Genomic DNA, 16,703 nt, shown 5'->3' on the forward strand with positions numbered 1-16,703 from the left:
AATTACACATTTCAGAGGCAGCCCCACATTATTCCCCAGAATAACTATAAATAAACGGCAAATAAGTTCACAGACAAGATAATTATCCCTATATGCGGCTTCTCTTTGTAAACAGGCTTAATGAGCATCCACTGATATGGTACGGGGAAGTCTGGAGCATGTCATTTTCTGGGACTTTTCCTAGTAAATAAAGCTATAAAAAGTGTTAAGCAGAAGGAATCAGGAGTAAGAAAATCATCCCCAAAGAGACGGGAAAGCAGTGATGTCCCTTGTAGAACCTATGTTCCATAAGCCACTTTATGGATTGTTTCCATCTATTCTTCATGTAGGAAAGCTTGGGGATCACAGGAAACAGGGCGCTGGACCTGGAGTCAGGAATGTGAATTCTAATCTGGCCTCAGCCATACTAGCTAGGTGACCCTGGGCAAGTCTCTTTACCCTGCTTGCCTCAGTTTCCTCTTCTGTCAAATGAGTTGGAGGAGGAAATGGCCAACCACTCCAGAATCTTTGCCAAGAAAATTCCAAATGGGGTCACAGAGAGTTGGATCTGACTGAACAACAAAATTCTCCATGTTATCTTTATCTGGGATGTCTGGTTCTTTGCAGATTGTTTCCGCCACTATTAGAATGGGATTTCTAAGGGTGGAGTCTTTTTGTCTTTATCTGGATCCCTAGAATTTAGCCCTGTCTGTGATACAAATAAGCACTTGACACTTCATAAATACATATAAATTTTTCATTTATTTTTTTCAGAATGTGGCTAATGCAGAAATATGTCTTGCCTGACTTCATATGTATAATGAATGAATACCATATTTCTTGAATTCTCAATGGGTGAGGGATGAGGCAGTGGGAGGACGGCATTAGAACTCAGATTAAAAATTAAATTAAAAAAACGTACGTTGTATGACCTTCCTCTCCTGTACCTCTCATTCTACTGTGGAATGTTGGCCCCTGGGTAGAGGGTTGGTTTTCACTTGGTTTCTATATCTTCAGAGCCTTTCACATGGTAGGGGAGTAATAAAAGATTGTTCAAATGAATTGAATTAGATGAAGAACAATTTGGAAGGAAGGATTTGGGGTGAGAAGGAAAGAAGAGGCACATTCCTACTGTCATCCACGCTCCACAAGCCAAAGGTGATAATGGTCATTAAATATAGCAAGTTAATTATCAGAGAGAATGACTTCTGTGATTTCCATGACAACCAAGGAAAAGTGACATTGGAGATATTGCCCAAAGTTGCTATGGTGAAACTGGCCAAGTTCTAAAATTCTTCTATCTAGATCGGCTCCACTCTGTGATCCTTGAACTGTTCCCTCAAGTAGATTCCACACATGGTAAGGTGATCACTTGTGCCTGACCCAAAGTCACAGGGGTGAGAAGGGTAAGGTCATCCAGATGATGGGACAGGATGAGGAGTAGGAGCCATCTAAGGGATGTTCTAACAAAGACCAGGCAACTTGTTCTGGGTCACACTGGGAGAATGTGTCCCAGGGTCTTTTAGCTCCATTCAAGAGAGGTGTTGCATCTACTGCCCAGGCTGCCTCCTCAAATAAGCTCTTTGGTGGTGGTGAATATTCATCTATGAAGGAAGACCATCATGGCCCCTGAAGATAGACAAAACTTGGCTCCAAGAGAAAGGTCTTTTCATAGGCACACAGAACCGTGGAGGGTGGTTCCTTATTCCCTCACAGGTGAAGAGGCAGCTGAAAACCTCAATCTTGGTGAAAAATAGGATTATTCCAAAAAGCAGAATGGAGACCAATTGGTGGAGGAAATATGATCTTGGCTTAGAAGGATGTGTTACCAAGGGAGACAGGAGGATTTCCTGATTTGTCAAAGGAGGAGCAGGGGATGGACTAGATGAAACTGCCATTTTATCCCTTCCAGGTGCTGGAGGGAGTAGTGACTCTGCAGGTGTAGAGGCAGAGCCCTCCCAGACATGGGCGCGCGCGCGGCGCGTACACACACACACACACACACACACACACACCCCAAGTACAAATGCATGAAGTGCTAGCATGATCTTTAGAGGAACGGGCTGCAGCAGCAGGCGACGGTGGCTTTCTTTGCCCATTCTTCCCTTTGGCAGCATGCATTCATGGCTTTGAAACAGATCCTGAAAGCTTATTTCTGTAAACATCATTAAGTGGTAATGCCTCACAGTGTGAATATTGTGGTACAAATAATGACATATTTTGGTGGCGGTGAACAACTGTCACCAAAATGACAGAACATCATGAGAACATAATCTGCCCGCAATGTTTCCTCTAATTATAAAATCGTTCTTGCCGGAGGGAGGAACGATGTGTAAAAGCATCTTGGTGGAAGTGAAGAGATTAGCACGAGGGCAGGGCTCGGGCCTGCTTAGGGGTGTTGTGGGGGAGCAAGGCACGGCTGTGCCTCCCCTCTGCTCTGAGAGGCTCCGCAGGGCAGAGAAGCCTTGGAATACAGCCCTAGTAATGTACTCTATGCCTATCAATCATCATCAATATTGTTACTAATGATAATGATGATATTAAAAATAATAACTGGAATTTATATAGAATTTTAAGGCTTGCAAAGTGTCTGACATATCTCATTTTATACTCTCAACTACCTTGGAAGCTTGGTACCATGATTATCCTCATTTTTTCCTTCCTAAAGTTTTAATCTGGGGGCACTAGCCTGGTTCCCCTGTTCTGCTAGAATCTGGCCCATTTTCAGGAACCTTATTGCTTGAATGCTAGATGAGATGAGAAAGCTGGAAAGGACATAAACTCTCTTTTGTTCCAATTAAAGTTTTTGGTCTTCAGGATAATTTTGGGAGGAGGAGCAAAACAGGAGAGAAAACAAAGAAGTGTTGAGAAGAACTGAAGGCCCTTATCATTCCCCTAAAGTGATTTTGAGATCATCAGTGAAGTTCAGGAGAGGTGGGGGCATCATGGCAGACAAATGGGAACACAGAAGGGCTTGATGGAGTCTTCGCCGAAGCAGTAACCACTTGATCTGTTCCTTTGTTGACTACAATGCTTGAGACAGTCTGTTCCATAAGGGGGACATCTTTACCCCATAATGCTCCTCTGTGGACCACCTGCTGGGGGTCACTCTCTAGAATTACCCTTCCATCTATGATCTCATCTACAGCCAGGAAGAGTCTTTCCATGTTCTCTAACAATGCTTGCTTCTCAACATTCTTCTTCAGCATCTAGCTCAAAGACTCAAAGAGCAGATCAGAACAGATCAGCCTTTAAGCATCAGCTCATTTTCATAGGAGCTGCCAATCACATAGAAGTAAAGACCAAAACTGCCTCAGTATACCACAGCCAGTCCTTCCAAGTGGACAATCTCATTGATAGTCCAGTGGATCTTGTTGCAAATGCTCTTCTCAAAAGTCTTCTGCTCCCTGATGCTGGGGTATATGTTGTCATAGTATATGGCAAACAGTTACTCTCTCATTACTATCCAAGATCAGGATGGCTTTGGCTATATACAGAGAAGGTTCCAGAATCAATGCTTCCATCTTGCTCTGTAATTGGTACCAATATGAACTATTATCCCCATTTTACAGCTAACAAAATGGAAGTAGACTGGATTTGAACTCAGGTATTCCTGACTCTAGGCCCAATGATCTCTCCACTGAACTTTTTTTTTTTTAAGGTTTTTGCAAGGCAATGGGGTTAAGTGGCTTGCCCAAGGCCACACAGCTAGGTAATTAGTAAGTGTCTGAGGACGGATTTGAACTCAGGTACTCCTGACTCCGGGTGCTCTATCCACTGCGTCACCCAGCTGCCCCTCCACTGAACTTCCTAGGGACCTGGAAATCAAGCTTGGCTCCCTTTGGAGAGGCTCCTTCCCAAGCACAATTGGGTGACCATGACTGTGAGGGATCAGAATGAGATTTTTCCTTCTTCACCAAAGATACAGCTCCCAAAGAGGAGGGAGATAAAACAGGGAATGATAAGCATTATTGATGTAAGGCAAGGGTTCTGCACCCAGTGGTCAAGGGGGAACTGGACTATCAGGCACCTTTGGGGGAGGGACCTCCAGTTTTCCTTCTTCCCTATCCTCAGGCCTTTATTTGCTTTTTCTCTCCCTTCTCTGGTGAGAGTAATATGGATGGTGTAGATAGAGGTGGTAAGCATGGTAAGATTAATGCCTCTGCCCCTGGTTTTTCATCCCACCATATTCTATGATTAAACCTGTGAACTCATTGTGTCCATTCCTATTCTGGAGGTTGGTTTTGTCTGTCAATCTCCTTGGTTGAATGTGTTTGTAAAGTTCAGAGAGTAGCTCCATGCTTTAAGCTGCTGAATTTTCCATGGGATGTGTCCTAGTGTGCCTCATGTTGGGTGGCTGAGCCCATGGCATTATCTCGTTGGTGCCTTCTGCTACTTGTAATGTGGCTGCCAGGTTGTTGTTGTACTATTTGATTTTCCATCCTTCTGAACCAATCTCTGTTTTTATTGCTAGGTTGAAAATTTCTTGCTTGAGACTTTCTTGGGTTAAGTCTGAGCAGATGATCATTATCGATTGGAAATGTACAGGACTTAACCAAACCTCAATGCGTTTGCATTAATTAGTGACCACGATGTTAATATTTGAGCCTGTCTGCCATCTTTCTGCATTGTTCTTCTGGCAGAGAATGATGACTCTAGGCTCTGATAATAGGATTTGCTTTCTGGCATATTTAGATGTATTTATCTACTTGCCTGATATGTTACTAGTACATGGTCTCCCTTCAATTTCCACTCAGTTGTGTTAGCAAAGGTCCCTCTCCTTTTTCCTCCCCCCATTTCCATCCTGCCCTTTCCAACTGCATCTGCAGCTGCTACATCACTCATTGCTGAAGCTGCCTCGCATGGTGAGTTTGTCTGGCTGTTCAACTATTTGTTGCTGGAAGCTTTTTCTTTGCATGGTCAATGATGGCTGTTTTCTAACTTAAACATCTGGTTGAGTTGGTTGCTTTCTACTTATAGAAGGTTAGAAAAAGGTTAGAAAAGTTCGCCTTTTACCTTTTTTGGGTGTGGGTTCTAGGGGAAATGGTGCTCTTCCAACTTCAAAGACTAGGTTCTATACACTCTCCAAAGTCTTTTGTGTTTTCTGTTACTTTGAGGAATCTGTCCTATGTTGGATTGTCAAAGATAGATGGATTTGTTTCTTGTTCTGATGGCTTGGTGTATTCATCATCAAGCTGCTTTGCTGCAGGGACAGATGGGATTGTTGGGTCTTTGCTGTCAAGAGTTTCTTGGTCTTAGGTCCTTGACCTATCCAGGTAGTGTGGATCCTGTAACGTGAGAGAGGGCTTAGGGCTTTGTTTTGGTATGTGGTTGGTTAATTTAGAGATGGTCTTTTTACATTGGATATCAAGGTGCTCTTTGAAGAATGTTTCCCAGGCGAAGTTGGGGTCCAGGACTTAGTGTCTTTTTCACCTTTGGTGGGTTGGTCAATGTCAATGACCCTGGTGCTGAGCCATAGTACCAGGGAGCTGACCCATTGGTCTTCTCTGCCTCCTGTAAAGGAGAGCTGTATCTCCCTGCTTTTATAAGGCATTATCATTGCCTCTTTTCTGAATCTCCTCCCATTCTGGCACAGTCTTTCACCACATTCTGTGGCTTTTCATGGTTGGTTTCAGGCCTTTACTAATCAAGTATCTGAATCATCATCATCATCATCATCATCATCATCATCATCATCATCATCATCATCATCATCATCATCATCCATTGGTCTGAAATCTCCTCTGCAAAGAATTCACCAGCTCTCCTTTTCTGGCTGGTTCTGGTTCCAGTCTGGTTGTCTTCATTGGGTCACATTATTACTGTTGTTGATTTTACGCGTTGGATCCTTTTCCTTTTTGGTCAATTCTAACTGACTGCCCAGACATGAACTGTTTACACTGGTCATCTTGCAACCAATGGGATGTTTTTGTGTGGGTGTTCACCAAATGTGAAGCTAATATGTGCTGGGTTGAAGCAAATATCAACCTTCATCATCTAAAACATCCTCATGGCCCTCATCACTCACATCATCTACACTGTCTACACTATCTTCATCCACACCATCTAATATTCCTTACTGCTCACACCACCCTCATCATCCTGGCCCTCCACGCCATTCTCACCATCCACACCACCCCTAGCATCCACATCATCTTTATCATCTACACTGTCCTCACCAGCCACACCACCCTTACCATCCACACAATTCTTATCTTCCACACTATCCTCACCACGCACAATATCTTCATGCCCCACACATCCTCAGCTTCTCTACTATCCTTAACACCCACAAAATCTTCACCATCCCTTCCACCCTTGCTGTATGCCAAAGCAGACTTGCTAGGTTACAGAGTCTTTGCAAAGCACCAGGACAATATACTGAGCGTGCCCCAACTTCACTTCATCATTCACGAAGGATGCTGTGTGCCTTAGAGGAGACAGACTTTCCTTATCCTTCTTATCCTTCTGAACAACAACTCTGAGATCGTGCTTTAGAGCTTTCCGGGTATTTTACCAACATTATCATGTTGGAGTCAACTTCAAAACAATTGTGCAGTGGTCTCTCTGGATGCTCTCCCTAGTTTGCTGAACAGGAAACTGAGGCTCAGGGTGAGGATCTGGCCTGTCCAGAGGCTGGTTGCACAGAAGTTCAGATAAGGCAGCTCCAGCCTTCAGAATGCTCAGGCTTAGAGAGCAACATCATGACCACTAACATTTACATTGAACTTTAAGACTGGCCAAATGCTTTGCTTCTACGATTTCATCTGCTCCTCACAGCAACCTTGGGACAGGCAGACAAAGGGACTGTGCAGCCTATGACTATCGGGTTGGATCTGAACTCAGATCTTCCTGACTCCAGGTCTAGTCTTTGTCCACTGAGCTGCTTCCAGGACAAGTTAGACTCCCTGACACACCGCTGTAGGTTCCCAGCCCTTCTTCCTCCACCAGTCTCTGCATCCCTTCATTCTCATAGCCATCTCCAGGGCAGTTGTCCCTTGACCCCTTTGGCTAGTTCCACTCTCCTGTCTGACCATCTCCTTCCTGCAGGTCCTCAGGTTCACCCTGCCTTTTTTCCCCATCTTGACCCCTCAGTTCTGGGCCTTGTCAACTTGTCTGACCCCACAGGAACAGGACCCCACTCCCTGGATAGTCTGGTGATGTCTATACCTCCCTTAGCAGAATGGTGTCTTGGTTTTTTAAAAATTGGTAATTGAATGAAAAAATTCATATGGAAGTTAATAAAGAAGAAACTAAAAAGGTAATTCTTCCCCATCCCCCTGATGCCCAACCTTTCATTTGGACACTGTCCTCTCTAAGGCAGAGACTGGCGTGGTGGAAAGCACACTGAGTGTGGAGTCCCAGAAGCTGAGTTCAAATATCGGCTCTGATTGTGTGTGTGAGACCCCGGATAAGACCCTCAGGCTGAGCCCCTGCCCCCTCCTCTGGGATCTCTAAGGTGGATCCGCACCTAGGAAGGCACTCTTAAGCCAAATATCACTTACCAGGGCCAGGACATTCAGGAATTCCCGGGTATCAAAGTGAAGCAAGGTGCAGATGTAGGGGTAGATCTCTTCCTCAGAGGAGGCCTCTGCAGAATGCAGGCGGATCAGAAACTCAAAGACCTATGGAGAGAGGGGGCCCATGGGGTCTGTCAGTGGCCGGCTCCTACCGGGATCCACCAGGCTATCAGGGGTTGGCCAACAAGGCTGGAGAGCAGGACCTACCTGATTTTTAACCAGGGGTACTAGGTCTTCAGGGATGTCACCCAAGGGATAAGCACGACCTGCCAAGCAGCAGCTGCAGAGGAAGAATCAAATCAGCTGAGAACACATAGCCCCTACCCCAGTCCAATGCTGGAAACCACTGCAGCCCGGCCTCAACCGAGAGCATCTAAAGGCTTGGACTGAGGGACTTCTCTGGGTTCAGTGGTTGGACTGGGCCAAAGTTTGGGTTTGCTGCTGTTTGTTCCTGAGGGTGAAGGGAAGGGGGCTCCTACAGAGGAGGTATTGGATACAAACAGGGTCTGATTTTGAGCTGGCCTGGCTGAGTCTAGCTCTGGTTTGGTTGCCAACCAGCCAGGTGGTCAAGGCAAGTCCCTTGGTCTTGCCTGGAAAAACCAGGACCTGGATGTCTGCCTCACAGATAGCTGTAGAGGAGTGAACCTGGGTGGCCCAGGTTGGGGAGAAAGCCATCAGAATGTGATGGTGGTCAATCCCAGCTGGGGGTGGGGAGGGGTGGAGTCAATGTGGGCCTTGGTTTCCTCATCTGTAAAAGGACCTTTGAGGGGCCTACACAAGATTCAATCGAGAGAGGCAGTCTAGCACCATTGTCTCAGTTGGGATGGGAATCAGGGAAGAAACCAGCCCTCAGAGAAGGTCTGGAGCTCTTTTCTGGAACTTACCTTATATAGACAAGCAGCTTATTGCCCATAATAACTTGTTCATCTGCAATAGAAAGAAAACACTGATAGCAATTCTCCTTTCAGTCCTGTAGGTGGTTAAGCTGATGTGGGGAGGAGTCTGCACCCAGCTGTCTGCACGCCAGACCTAAAGGGGCCAATGATGGCTTTGGAGCTGACGGTCCCAATCAGTGGATTAGGTCTCCAGGATTAGGCAGAAGAGGTGAGTTAATGGGGTGGCAGAATGACTTTGCCATTGGCCAGAGATGGGCAATGGAATGAACAGAAGCAAAGGGGATTATTGGCTGGAGGACCAGTGGGCAATGAGCTGAGGGAACACTAGCCTCAGGGGGGCTGCCAACTGTCTCTGGCTGGTCTTGGGGAGCAGGGCCAGGCCCAATGGGGTGTTGAGGCAGACTTTTGGTCAGTACTGACATTTCCTAAAGCAGTGAGGTCCTCATCCTCAGCTAGGACTGACTGATTCCCCAGGGATGCTAGAGTGAGGACCCCTGCTGGAGGAGAGGAGGAATGGAGGCCTCTCTCTAAGACTCCTTCGTAGACTCAGAGAAGTTGGTGCTAAATTGGGGAAGGTGAAGTCTCATGGAGAGGAACAGGGGTCGGAGGGGGAATGGTTGGCTTCTGCTCCTGACATTGCAGCTGATGGCCTCTGTCTGCTTAAGTAGCAAAAAGCATTTGACTCTGCTTCCATCACGCTCCCTTCTCTGTATCCTGGCCCATGGGAGACCCCTGGTGGCCTGCCTTGAGCCCTTCCAGTCCCATGTGAGCTGACTGGGCTAAGTCTCAAAGTCTGCAGCCGCTGTGCCCCAGGCCCTCAACCATACCTAGGGCGCCTTTTCCCTCTCCCACCATCCTGTCTCCTCAGCTCCCTTCCTTCCTCCCCCTTCTTTTGGGGCTCTGGGAGTCTTGGGGGATAAATCTGGATAGGTCCTTCAGCCCTGCCATTTGTCTTCACCACTGTCCCCCAGACTGGATGCCACTTACCTGTCAGAGACTTCCCTGCACTCAGAGGTGGAGCAATGACCTTGAAAAGTTTCTACATTGAAAATAAACAGAAGAAGGATGATTTCAGAAGGAGAATGGTAAACCATGACCCTAGGAGTGCTAGGGGGTTTCTGGAGATTATAGAGGAAGGTGGGAGCTCAGTCACACTGATCAGATTAGTTAGCAGTGAGACCATGGCTGGGATGGTCTCCTACTTCCTCTTCTGGAAAAGGAGATCTGCCCAGGTTATGCCAAGGCTTCATCTAGCTTGACATCCTCCAGTATGAGCACTCATCACCAGCAGTCATCTCCTTGTTGGGGGAAGCTACTCCCACATTGGTCAACTCTCCACATCCGCAGAGGATGGAAGAGATGGTTTCATAAAGAGCAAACCAAGGATGGCAAGCAGAAATCCCCAGGAGAAGGCATTTTTCTCAAAGGAAGTAGTGTCTCCTTGGAATCAACGTCTATTTTCAGAATCCAGTTCAATAGTAACTGAAAGTCCTGTTCCCAAGCACATGTGGGGTTGTTCTGAGGGTCTGGGGTGCTCAGGGAGGAGGGAACTGCCTTGGCTGAGGATTGTGGGACAGTCACTGAACAATGAGGCCACCGCTGCCTGGCTCTGACTCAGGAGCCAGAGAAAAACTGTCCCAGAATTCTTTCAGGACACAGGTCAAGGAAGGAGAAGGGCTGTTTAGGGTGAGCTTTACCTTTATTCCAATATGACTTTACTTAGGCATGAGTTGGGGCTGGGGTGGGGGCAGCTGGGCACAAAGTCTTGGAGAGGCTCTTTCCTTAATACCACTGAAAGGTCCAGTAGGACCACTGGGTTTTGCCCCCCTTCCATCCCAGCCCTCTGGGAGAGAGGCTGCTTGGGGGTACCTTTCATAGCTGATGCACCCCTCCCATCAGTCAGGTCACAGAACATAGAATGGGGGGGTGTCCCCTGGGGAAGCCCCAGTTCTGGCTCTGTTGCTTTCCCTTGGAGTTGCCCTGTCCACCCCTTTCTCCTCCCTCTGTCCCTTGGAAAATAGCAATAAGTTCTCAAATGCTAACATCCGGACACGAGCAGCCAAATTCTGTTGCCCGTCCCAGGCAGGCAGACTCTCCCAAACCTTTCTCCTGGTTCCCTGGCTCCCTTCCCCAATAACTAACCTTCTCTGACAGTTTTTGGAAAGGTGGCTGTCACTGCTACCCATAAGAGGCACAAAGGCCAGGACTACTTCAAAAGCTTTGAAATAGGGCCTGGAATGTCTGGAATTGTTTGCTCAAGTGGGAAAGAAAGACTATCTGGTAGAAGATACAGGACTAAGGGATGATCTAAAATTCCAAGCTCAACCCACAGATATGGCTCAAGGCCCCAAAGGGATCAGAAGTGACTGAGATAAAGCATATGATGACCTCCAAAACCCAATGGAAACTGCCCGAGCAACACCAGGGAGACCCACCTATGGGGGCAGGGGTGCCTGGCAAGCTCACCTCCATGGGACTAATGAATTCATTCATGCCCTTGTTGTAGACGTAGATCATGGCATCATAGAGGCGATTCTCCCAGCACATGAGAACGACCTGCAAAAAGAAGCAGATGAACTGGAGCTGAGGAGACTTGCCCCGAATGCAGCAGCCAAGTCAGGGCATCCTGCCGGGAGGCAGCTGCTCCAAAAGAAAGTAAAGTTAGGTGCTTACTGTATGCCAAACCTTATATAGAAGTGCTGACAACACAAAGAATGAAGCAAAGCTGGGCCCTGGCCCAGGGAGCTGACTCTCTATTGAGGGAAACTGCATAAACACAAGCCAAAGGAGGCAGGAGCCAGAGCCATGGAAGGCAGACTGCTGGAAGGTGACCCCCGAGGAGTGGAAGGAAGGTGTTGTTGGCAGAGGCCAGTCCAAGGAGTCCTCAGTGACAAACAGAGGTGCCCAGACTTGGCCCTGCAGCCAATGGGCAAGACGGGTGCTTTGAGAAAGTCACAGCGGTGGTGGAGTAGGAATAGGGCAGATGGGGAGAGGGGGACCAGGGCCTGCCCCAGCATGGATGGGCTGAGAGATGAGGAAGGGGTATGTGCAGATGGGCCTGCAGCAAGAGAAAAGACAAGACTCAACTGTACTGAGAGGATGCCGACTCCATTCAGAGTCGAAGCCTCTGCTGCCCTGTTCCCTCTGGAAGGCACCCCCATGCACCAAGCATGAGACCTAGAATGAGGGAGAACCGAGTTCAAATGTGGTTCAGACGCTTAGCTGCAGACCCTGGGTGAGTCACTTCTCCACTGTCTGCCTCAGTTTCCCCATCTGTAAAATGGGGTCATTACAGCATCTCCCTCCCAGGGCTGCTGTGAGGACCAAATGATCTGATATTGGCATGTTTAGCCTGGCATATAGTGGGTGCTCTCTTCAGGACGTGACCAAACCAGGATACCCAGGCTGGTCCCAGGGTACTGCCTACCCTGGGCTCTCTCACAAATCCTGTGGCCACTGGTCAATACTCCAGGAACATCAAAGTCGTCATCATGAAGAGCAAGCGTACTCAAAGAGCATTCGGAGATCTGAGGCAGGCACTGCTGTGGAGCTGAGACTCCCCCACCTCATCCATACACACCCAACACTGTACTGACATTTGGGGATCAGGCATGAGAGGGAAGGCAAGGCAGAAGCCCCAGGTCCTGCCCCCAGGAACTCACCACCCAAGTGGCGAGCCGATGCCAGCAGTTAACATGACACTTGTGTTGCGGAGAACAAAGTGACCCCAAGTCATCATTTGGTGGTCCCTGGAGGGCTACCCAGGACTTTCCTCTCAATCCTGGGAAGGGAGGAAGCGCAGAGTCATTCTTTTCATTTTCTAGATGAGGAGCCCAGAAATGCCAAGAGATGGTTTGGAGGAGGGGCCTCTGCACTGGGCTTCTCTCCCTGTTAGCAGCAGCCCTCTGGGCTTCCTCACTGGTCAAATGCGGGAGCTGGGCAGGGCCATGGCTCTAACAGTCTGGAGCTCAAGACCGAGGAGTCCAAGAGCTAAGCTCTTTCTGGTGACTTCCTTTCTCCACTTCTGCTGAGAATGTCTGAAGGCCTCTGCAGAGGCAGAAGGGCTGGGGGCAGATGGGGTTATACTGTCCAGTCTCCATGATCCAGGGCCATGCCACTCCCCTCCTGGACCACACTTGCCTGGTCCTACTGCCCTCCCTCATCACCCTGCACCAGCCTCACTCTCCTCCCAGCTCAATCGGATTCTGTGGCTGGCCAGCAATACTCTGGTCTCCTGTGGCACCTTGTCCAGCTGGTGCTTCCTCTGCCATCTGCCAATCAGGGGATACCACAGTACACCTCCAAGATAATCCTGGGCCTTGTGAATGATGCTGGAGGAAGCCATGGTCATGCCAACCCAGAATGGAACAGCTTCCACGGGCCTCCTCTGGCATCCTCTCTCTCCTCCCTTTCTACAGAGAAGCCAATCTCCTTTTCTGCTGGGGGAACTCCCTCACCCCGCCTTGCTAATAGCTCTAAAGCCCTCTACTTGCTCCAGCTTCTCCTTCACTTCAGGTCCTCCTCTCCTTGGGTCCTGATCCATTCCCCTGCCCCTTCCTCTGGGAGTATCCCCACTTGGATCAACCCCTCTGTTCCCCCTCAGCTGCAATACTCATTATCAACTGGCTTCCTCTCTGTTGCCTACAAGTGTGCCTAAGTTTCACCAATTCCCCAAATACCTTCCATCCCAACTTGACCCTCTGGTCAAGAACTGGTGAGGCCTTGGGTCCCCTTCCCAGAATCCTGTTTTTAAACACAAGAACTAAGATACAGAAGGACCCCACCGTATCGGCTCCTGGAGCTCAGGTTAATATGCTTTTCCTGACCCCTCCCCAACCTACACACTGACCCATCTTGTCAGAACAGGAGCTCTCCCCGAAGGCAGGGATTGTGTCTTTCTGTCTTGGCATCCCCAAGCCCTGGCCTGGCAAACCATAGGCCCTTCGTAGATCCGGCTGTGTCCAGTCTCCACCCTGGGGCCTATCAGCTTCCCCAACTCAGGGTCAGTGCTCCAGGCCCAGATACCCAGGACAGTTGAACCCCTGGAACTCTGACTCACCTGCTGTATGTCCAGACTGGTGATGTCCATGTGCACGATCAGGGCCTCCACGTTCTCCATCAGCTTCTTGTCTTGGAAGTGAATGAGCAGATCTTTCATCACCTGGGCCGTGACTCCCACCAGCTGGTCACTTAGAATGTAAGGCTCCAGGCACTCCAAGAAGACCCCCTTGGCCACTGAATTCTCACTGAACTTGTCATACATCTGGCTGAATAAGAGATCCCTAGGACAAAAGAACAATTGTGCTTAAAGACAGTTGTTCCTCTGGCCTTGTGCCATCCCGAGATTACCTGCTCCAGGATGCGGCTTCTTCTGCCCCCCCCCCCCAATCCCAATCCCCCAGGTACTTTGCATTTATTTTGGATCCATCTCGTATTTACTTATTTGTGCACTTTACGCCCCTCTGGTAGAATGGTATCACCCTGAGAGAAGGTGGGAGTGTGTGTTGACAGCTTACTCCAAGGCCTAACCAAGGGTAGGCATTTGATCCCCAATCAATGTCAAAGCTACTCCTGTCCTTCACCCCATCTTAGCTCCTTCCATCCGTTAGTGAGTGTCTCCCATCCCCCAAAGTAGGGGCAGCGGATGCAGGAAAGGAGGGAAGGAATGGGGAATAGGGAAGCTGGCTGTTTGCAGGTGGAATGGGGGGAAGACAGACCCAAGAGAGAGCGGGCCGGTTTCTGGCTCTCCTTCAAAGGAGGCAGAGGGAGCAGGCGGCTGGAAGCCTTGGTACCCGAGCCTGCCTGTCCAAAGTACATATGTGACACACTGTCTAGACATGTAGACACAATGTGCTCACACAGACACATACAGACTATACACATGCTCAGCCATACACTCACACAGACACATGCTCAGACATATACAGACTCATACAGGCATGCGCGCGCGCGCACACACACACACACACACACACAGATGTGCACATGCTCATTCACAGAAGCTTAGATTCAGCTCAGACTCTGGCTCGGCTCAGGGTCCCCTCCTGACTCCCCTACTTGCCAGTGTGCCTGTGCCTTTGTGGGCAAGGCACTTCCAGGTGATCCCGGCCCTTCCCTCTCCCAATGCACTGGGGTCGTCTGGGTCCAAGGCACACCTTGAGCACAGGTTTTCCTGACTCAAATGCTGGTGCCCTCTTCACTCTTCTAGGTTATTCCTTTGAATATAAAATCTCCTCAGGAGAATCCATTTGTTTTTCCTAAGACGTACCCATAGAATTTTGGAATTCCCTTTTCTTTTACTTCATACTCAATGGTGACCTTTCTCTCTAGTTTGTTTATTTTTAAAAATTTTATTTGAGGTAATAGAGTTAAGTGATTTGCCTAAGGCCACACAGCTAGGTAATTATTAAGTGTCTGAGGATGGATTTGAACTCAGATATTCCTGACTCCAGGGCTGGTGCTCTATCCACCACAACACCTTTCTGCCCTGCTAGTTTATTTTTTAATTATGAACTTCTTGGCCCATTGGTAGTCAGCTGCCCTGACAAAATGGGGTGCCCAAGGGGGGCAGGGGACTCCAAGAAGACCCTGAAGAGTAGTGAGTCGCCAGGAATGGACAGAGGAGGCTGGACTGGTTTGTTCTGGGATGGTAACGTGTGTGATGACAAAAATGAGCTGGGGAAGCCAATGATATCCTTGAGCAGAGAGCATGAAGTCAGGGGAAGGGGAGAGAAACAGAAGGTCAGAGATGTGGAAAACAGTGGAACAAAGCATCCCAGAAGCCCCTTGGCTCAGAGGAACAAAGGTCCAGAGGTGGTACAGCTCACCTGGGGGTCCTAGGCTTTGAGAAAGGAAAAAGGGAAGAAAGAGTCCAGGCCATTCCACAGAAATGTGTTGGAATATACCAACTGATTTAATGATTGTGGGTTCATTAACAATAACACCCCCCACTGCTGAGATGCTCCTCCCAAACTTGGCCTCCCTCAGACTGGTATAGCAGGCAATCAGATTTGAATCCTAAGGGTTCTGGCAGAGGACCCCCCTTCTACTAAGCCTCATTCTACTTAATCTCTCAATTTGAGACATTTCTATGGCCCCTGAGCTCACCCAATGAGGCCTAAGAGGGAAATGGCCAAGTTCAAGCCAAGTGAATGTTGCTTCTACACAAATTAGCAATGCTCTGGAAAGAAAGCCACTGGGGAAATTTCATGAATTAGGCCAGAAGTTCTCCAGTCCCTGCTGGTACAGGGTCCTGAGATTTATCCTGGGGGTGATCCAAAGGTCAGTGAGGACCCAGTCCCTGCCCTCATGGAGCTTACAGTCTAGGAAGAGGTTAAGATTTAAACAAAGAAAATCCTGAGACACAAGACTATGTGATAAGCACAATGAAGTCTCCATACTATGGGAGGTTTGGTAGGAGAGGTGGCATTTTAAGCTGACTTCAGAGAATGAAGAAGAAAAATTAAAACCATCCTGAGTTTTCACCTCAAACCGAACAAATCAGCAAAGGCAACAAAAGACTGGAATAGTCCGAGCTGGAGAGAGGTGGGAAGACCACTGGTGCATTGTTAGCGGAGTTGTTGATCAGCAGAAAAAAAACTGGAATTATGCGAATAAAGTGAGCAAAATGGCTTTCCCCTTTAGCCCAGAGATTCCCCTCACAGGGCTTCTACCCCAAGGAAGTCAGACCCCACATACACCAACATATTTGGGGGTAACAGAGAACCAGAAGCCAAGCAGGTGCCTATTGACTGGAGAATACTGAACCAAAGGGGGGGGGGGGGGTCATGCCAGTAACTGAGTATTATGTAAGTAAGGAATGAAAAGTGAAGAAAGGAAACCCATCTAATGACACCAATGCCAGGGGAGAGAATGCCACTGAAGGGGAAGGTTGTAAAATCCCCAAGAACAGGATAAGGGAGAGAGACCCCAGAGTGGTTGTGAGAAGCACACTAAGGTCCCCCTCTCTTCCCACTCTGCTAACATTGCCTGCTCCCCCTCACACTTCACCCCACCTCTGTCCCTGGCAGGGGCAGGAAGGGAATAAGAAGAGAACATTGTGCATGTTTTCTGATTTTTTTTCCAATATATTGATAGGTTTTTCTCTTCTTCCTTTTCTTATTAAAAGCTCTTTGTTCTGGAGGCTGGCTCCTATGGGCATGGGAGGGAGAGGCACCTGGGAAATGATGGCAAAGCTAAACAAAAGAGCAATAAAATGTAGTTTGAAAAGAAGAGGGGGGGCGGCTAGGTGGCCTAGTGGATAAAGCACCAGCCTTGGAGTCAGGAGTACCTGGATTCAAATCCAGTC

At 48.4% G+C, this 16,703-nt stretch overlaps 1 protein-coding gene and 1 pseudogene across 13 annotated transcripts in view; both read right to left on the reverse strand.

The window, feature by feature from the left end:
• VPS8 (VPS8 subunit of CORVET complex) overlaps positions 1 to 16,703 on the reverse strand; it is a 180,122-nt gene that overhangs the window by 83,572 nt on the left and 79,847 nt on the right. For all 13 annotated transcript variants that reach the window (XM_074189594.1, XM_074189588.1, XM_074189595.1 and 10 more), the window contains 6 exons: positions 13,455 to 13,677; positions 10,862 to 10,951; positions 9,383 to 9,434; positions 8,384 to 8,426; positions 7,707 to 7,779; positions 7,485 to 7,604 (listed from right to left, as the gene is read on the reverse strand). In XM_074189594.1, coding sequence (XP_074045695.1) covers positions 7,485 to 7,604; positions 7,707 to 7,779; positions 8,384 to 8,426; positions 9,383 to 9,434; positions 10,862 to 10,951; positions 13,455 to 13,677 — 601 coding nt within the window. The remainder of the gene's footprint in view (positions 1 to 7,484; positions 7,605 to 7,706; positions 7,780 to 8,383; positions 8,427 to 9,382; positions 9,435 to 10,861; positions 10,952 to 13,454; positions 13,678 to 16,703) is intronic.
• On the reverse strand, positions 3 to 7,478 carry LOC141489014 (coatomer subunit zeta-1 pseudogene; annotated as a pseudogene).

This window comes from Macrotis lagotis, chromosome 5 (genome assembly GCF_037893015.1).
Source record: "Macrotis lagotis isolate mMagLag1 chromosome 5, bilby.v1.9.chrom.fasta, whole genome shotgun sequence".
Taxonomy (NCBI): Eukaryota; Metazoa; Chordata; class Mammalia; order Peramelemorphia; family Peramelidae; genus Macrotis; species Macrotis lagotis.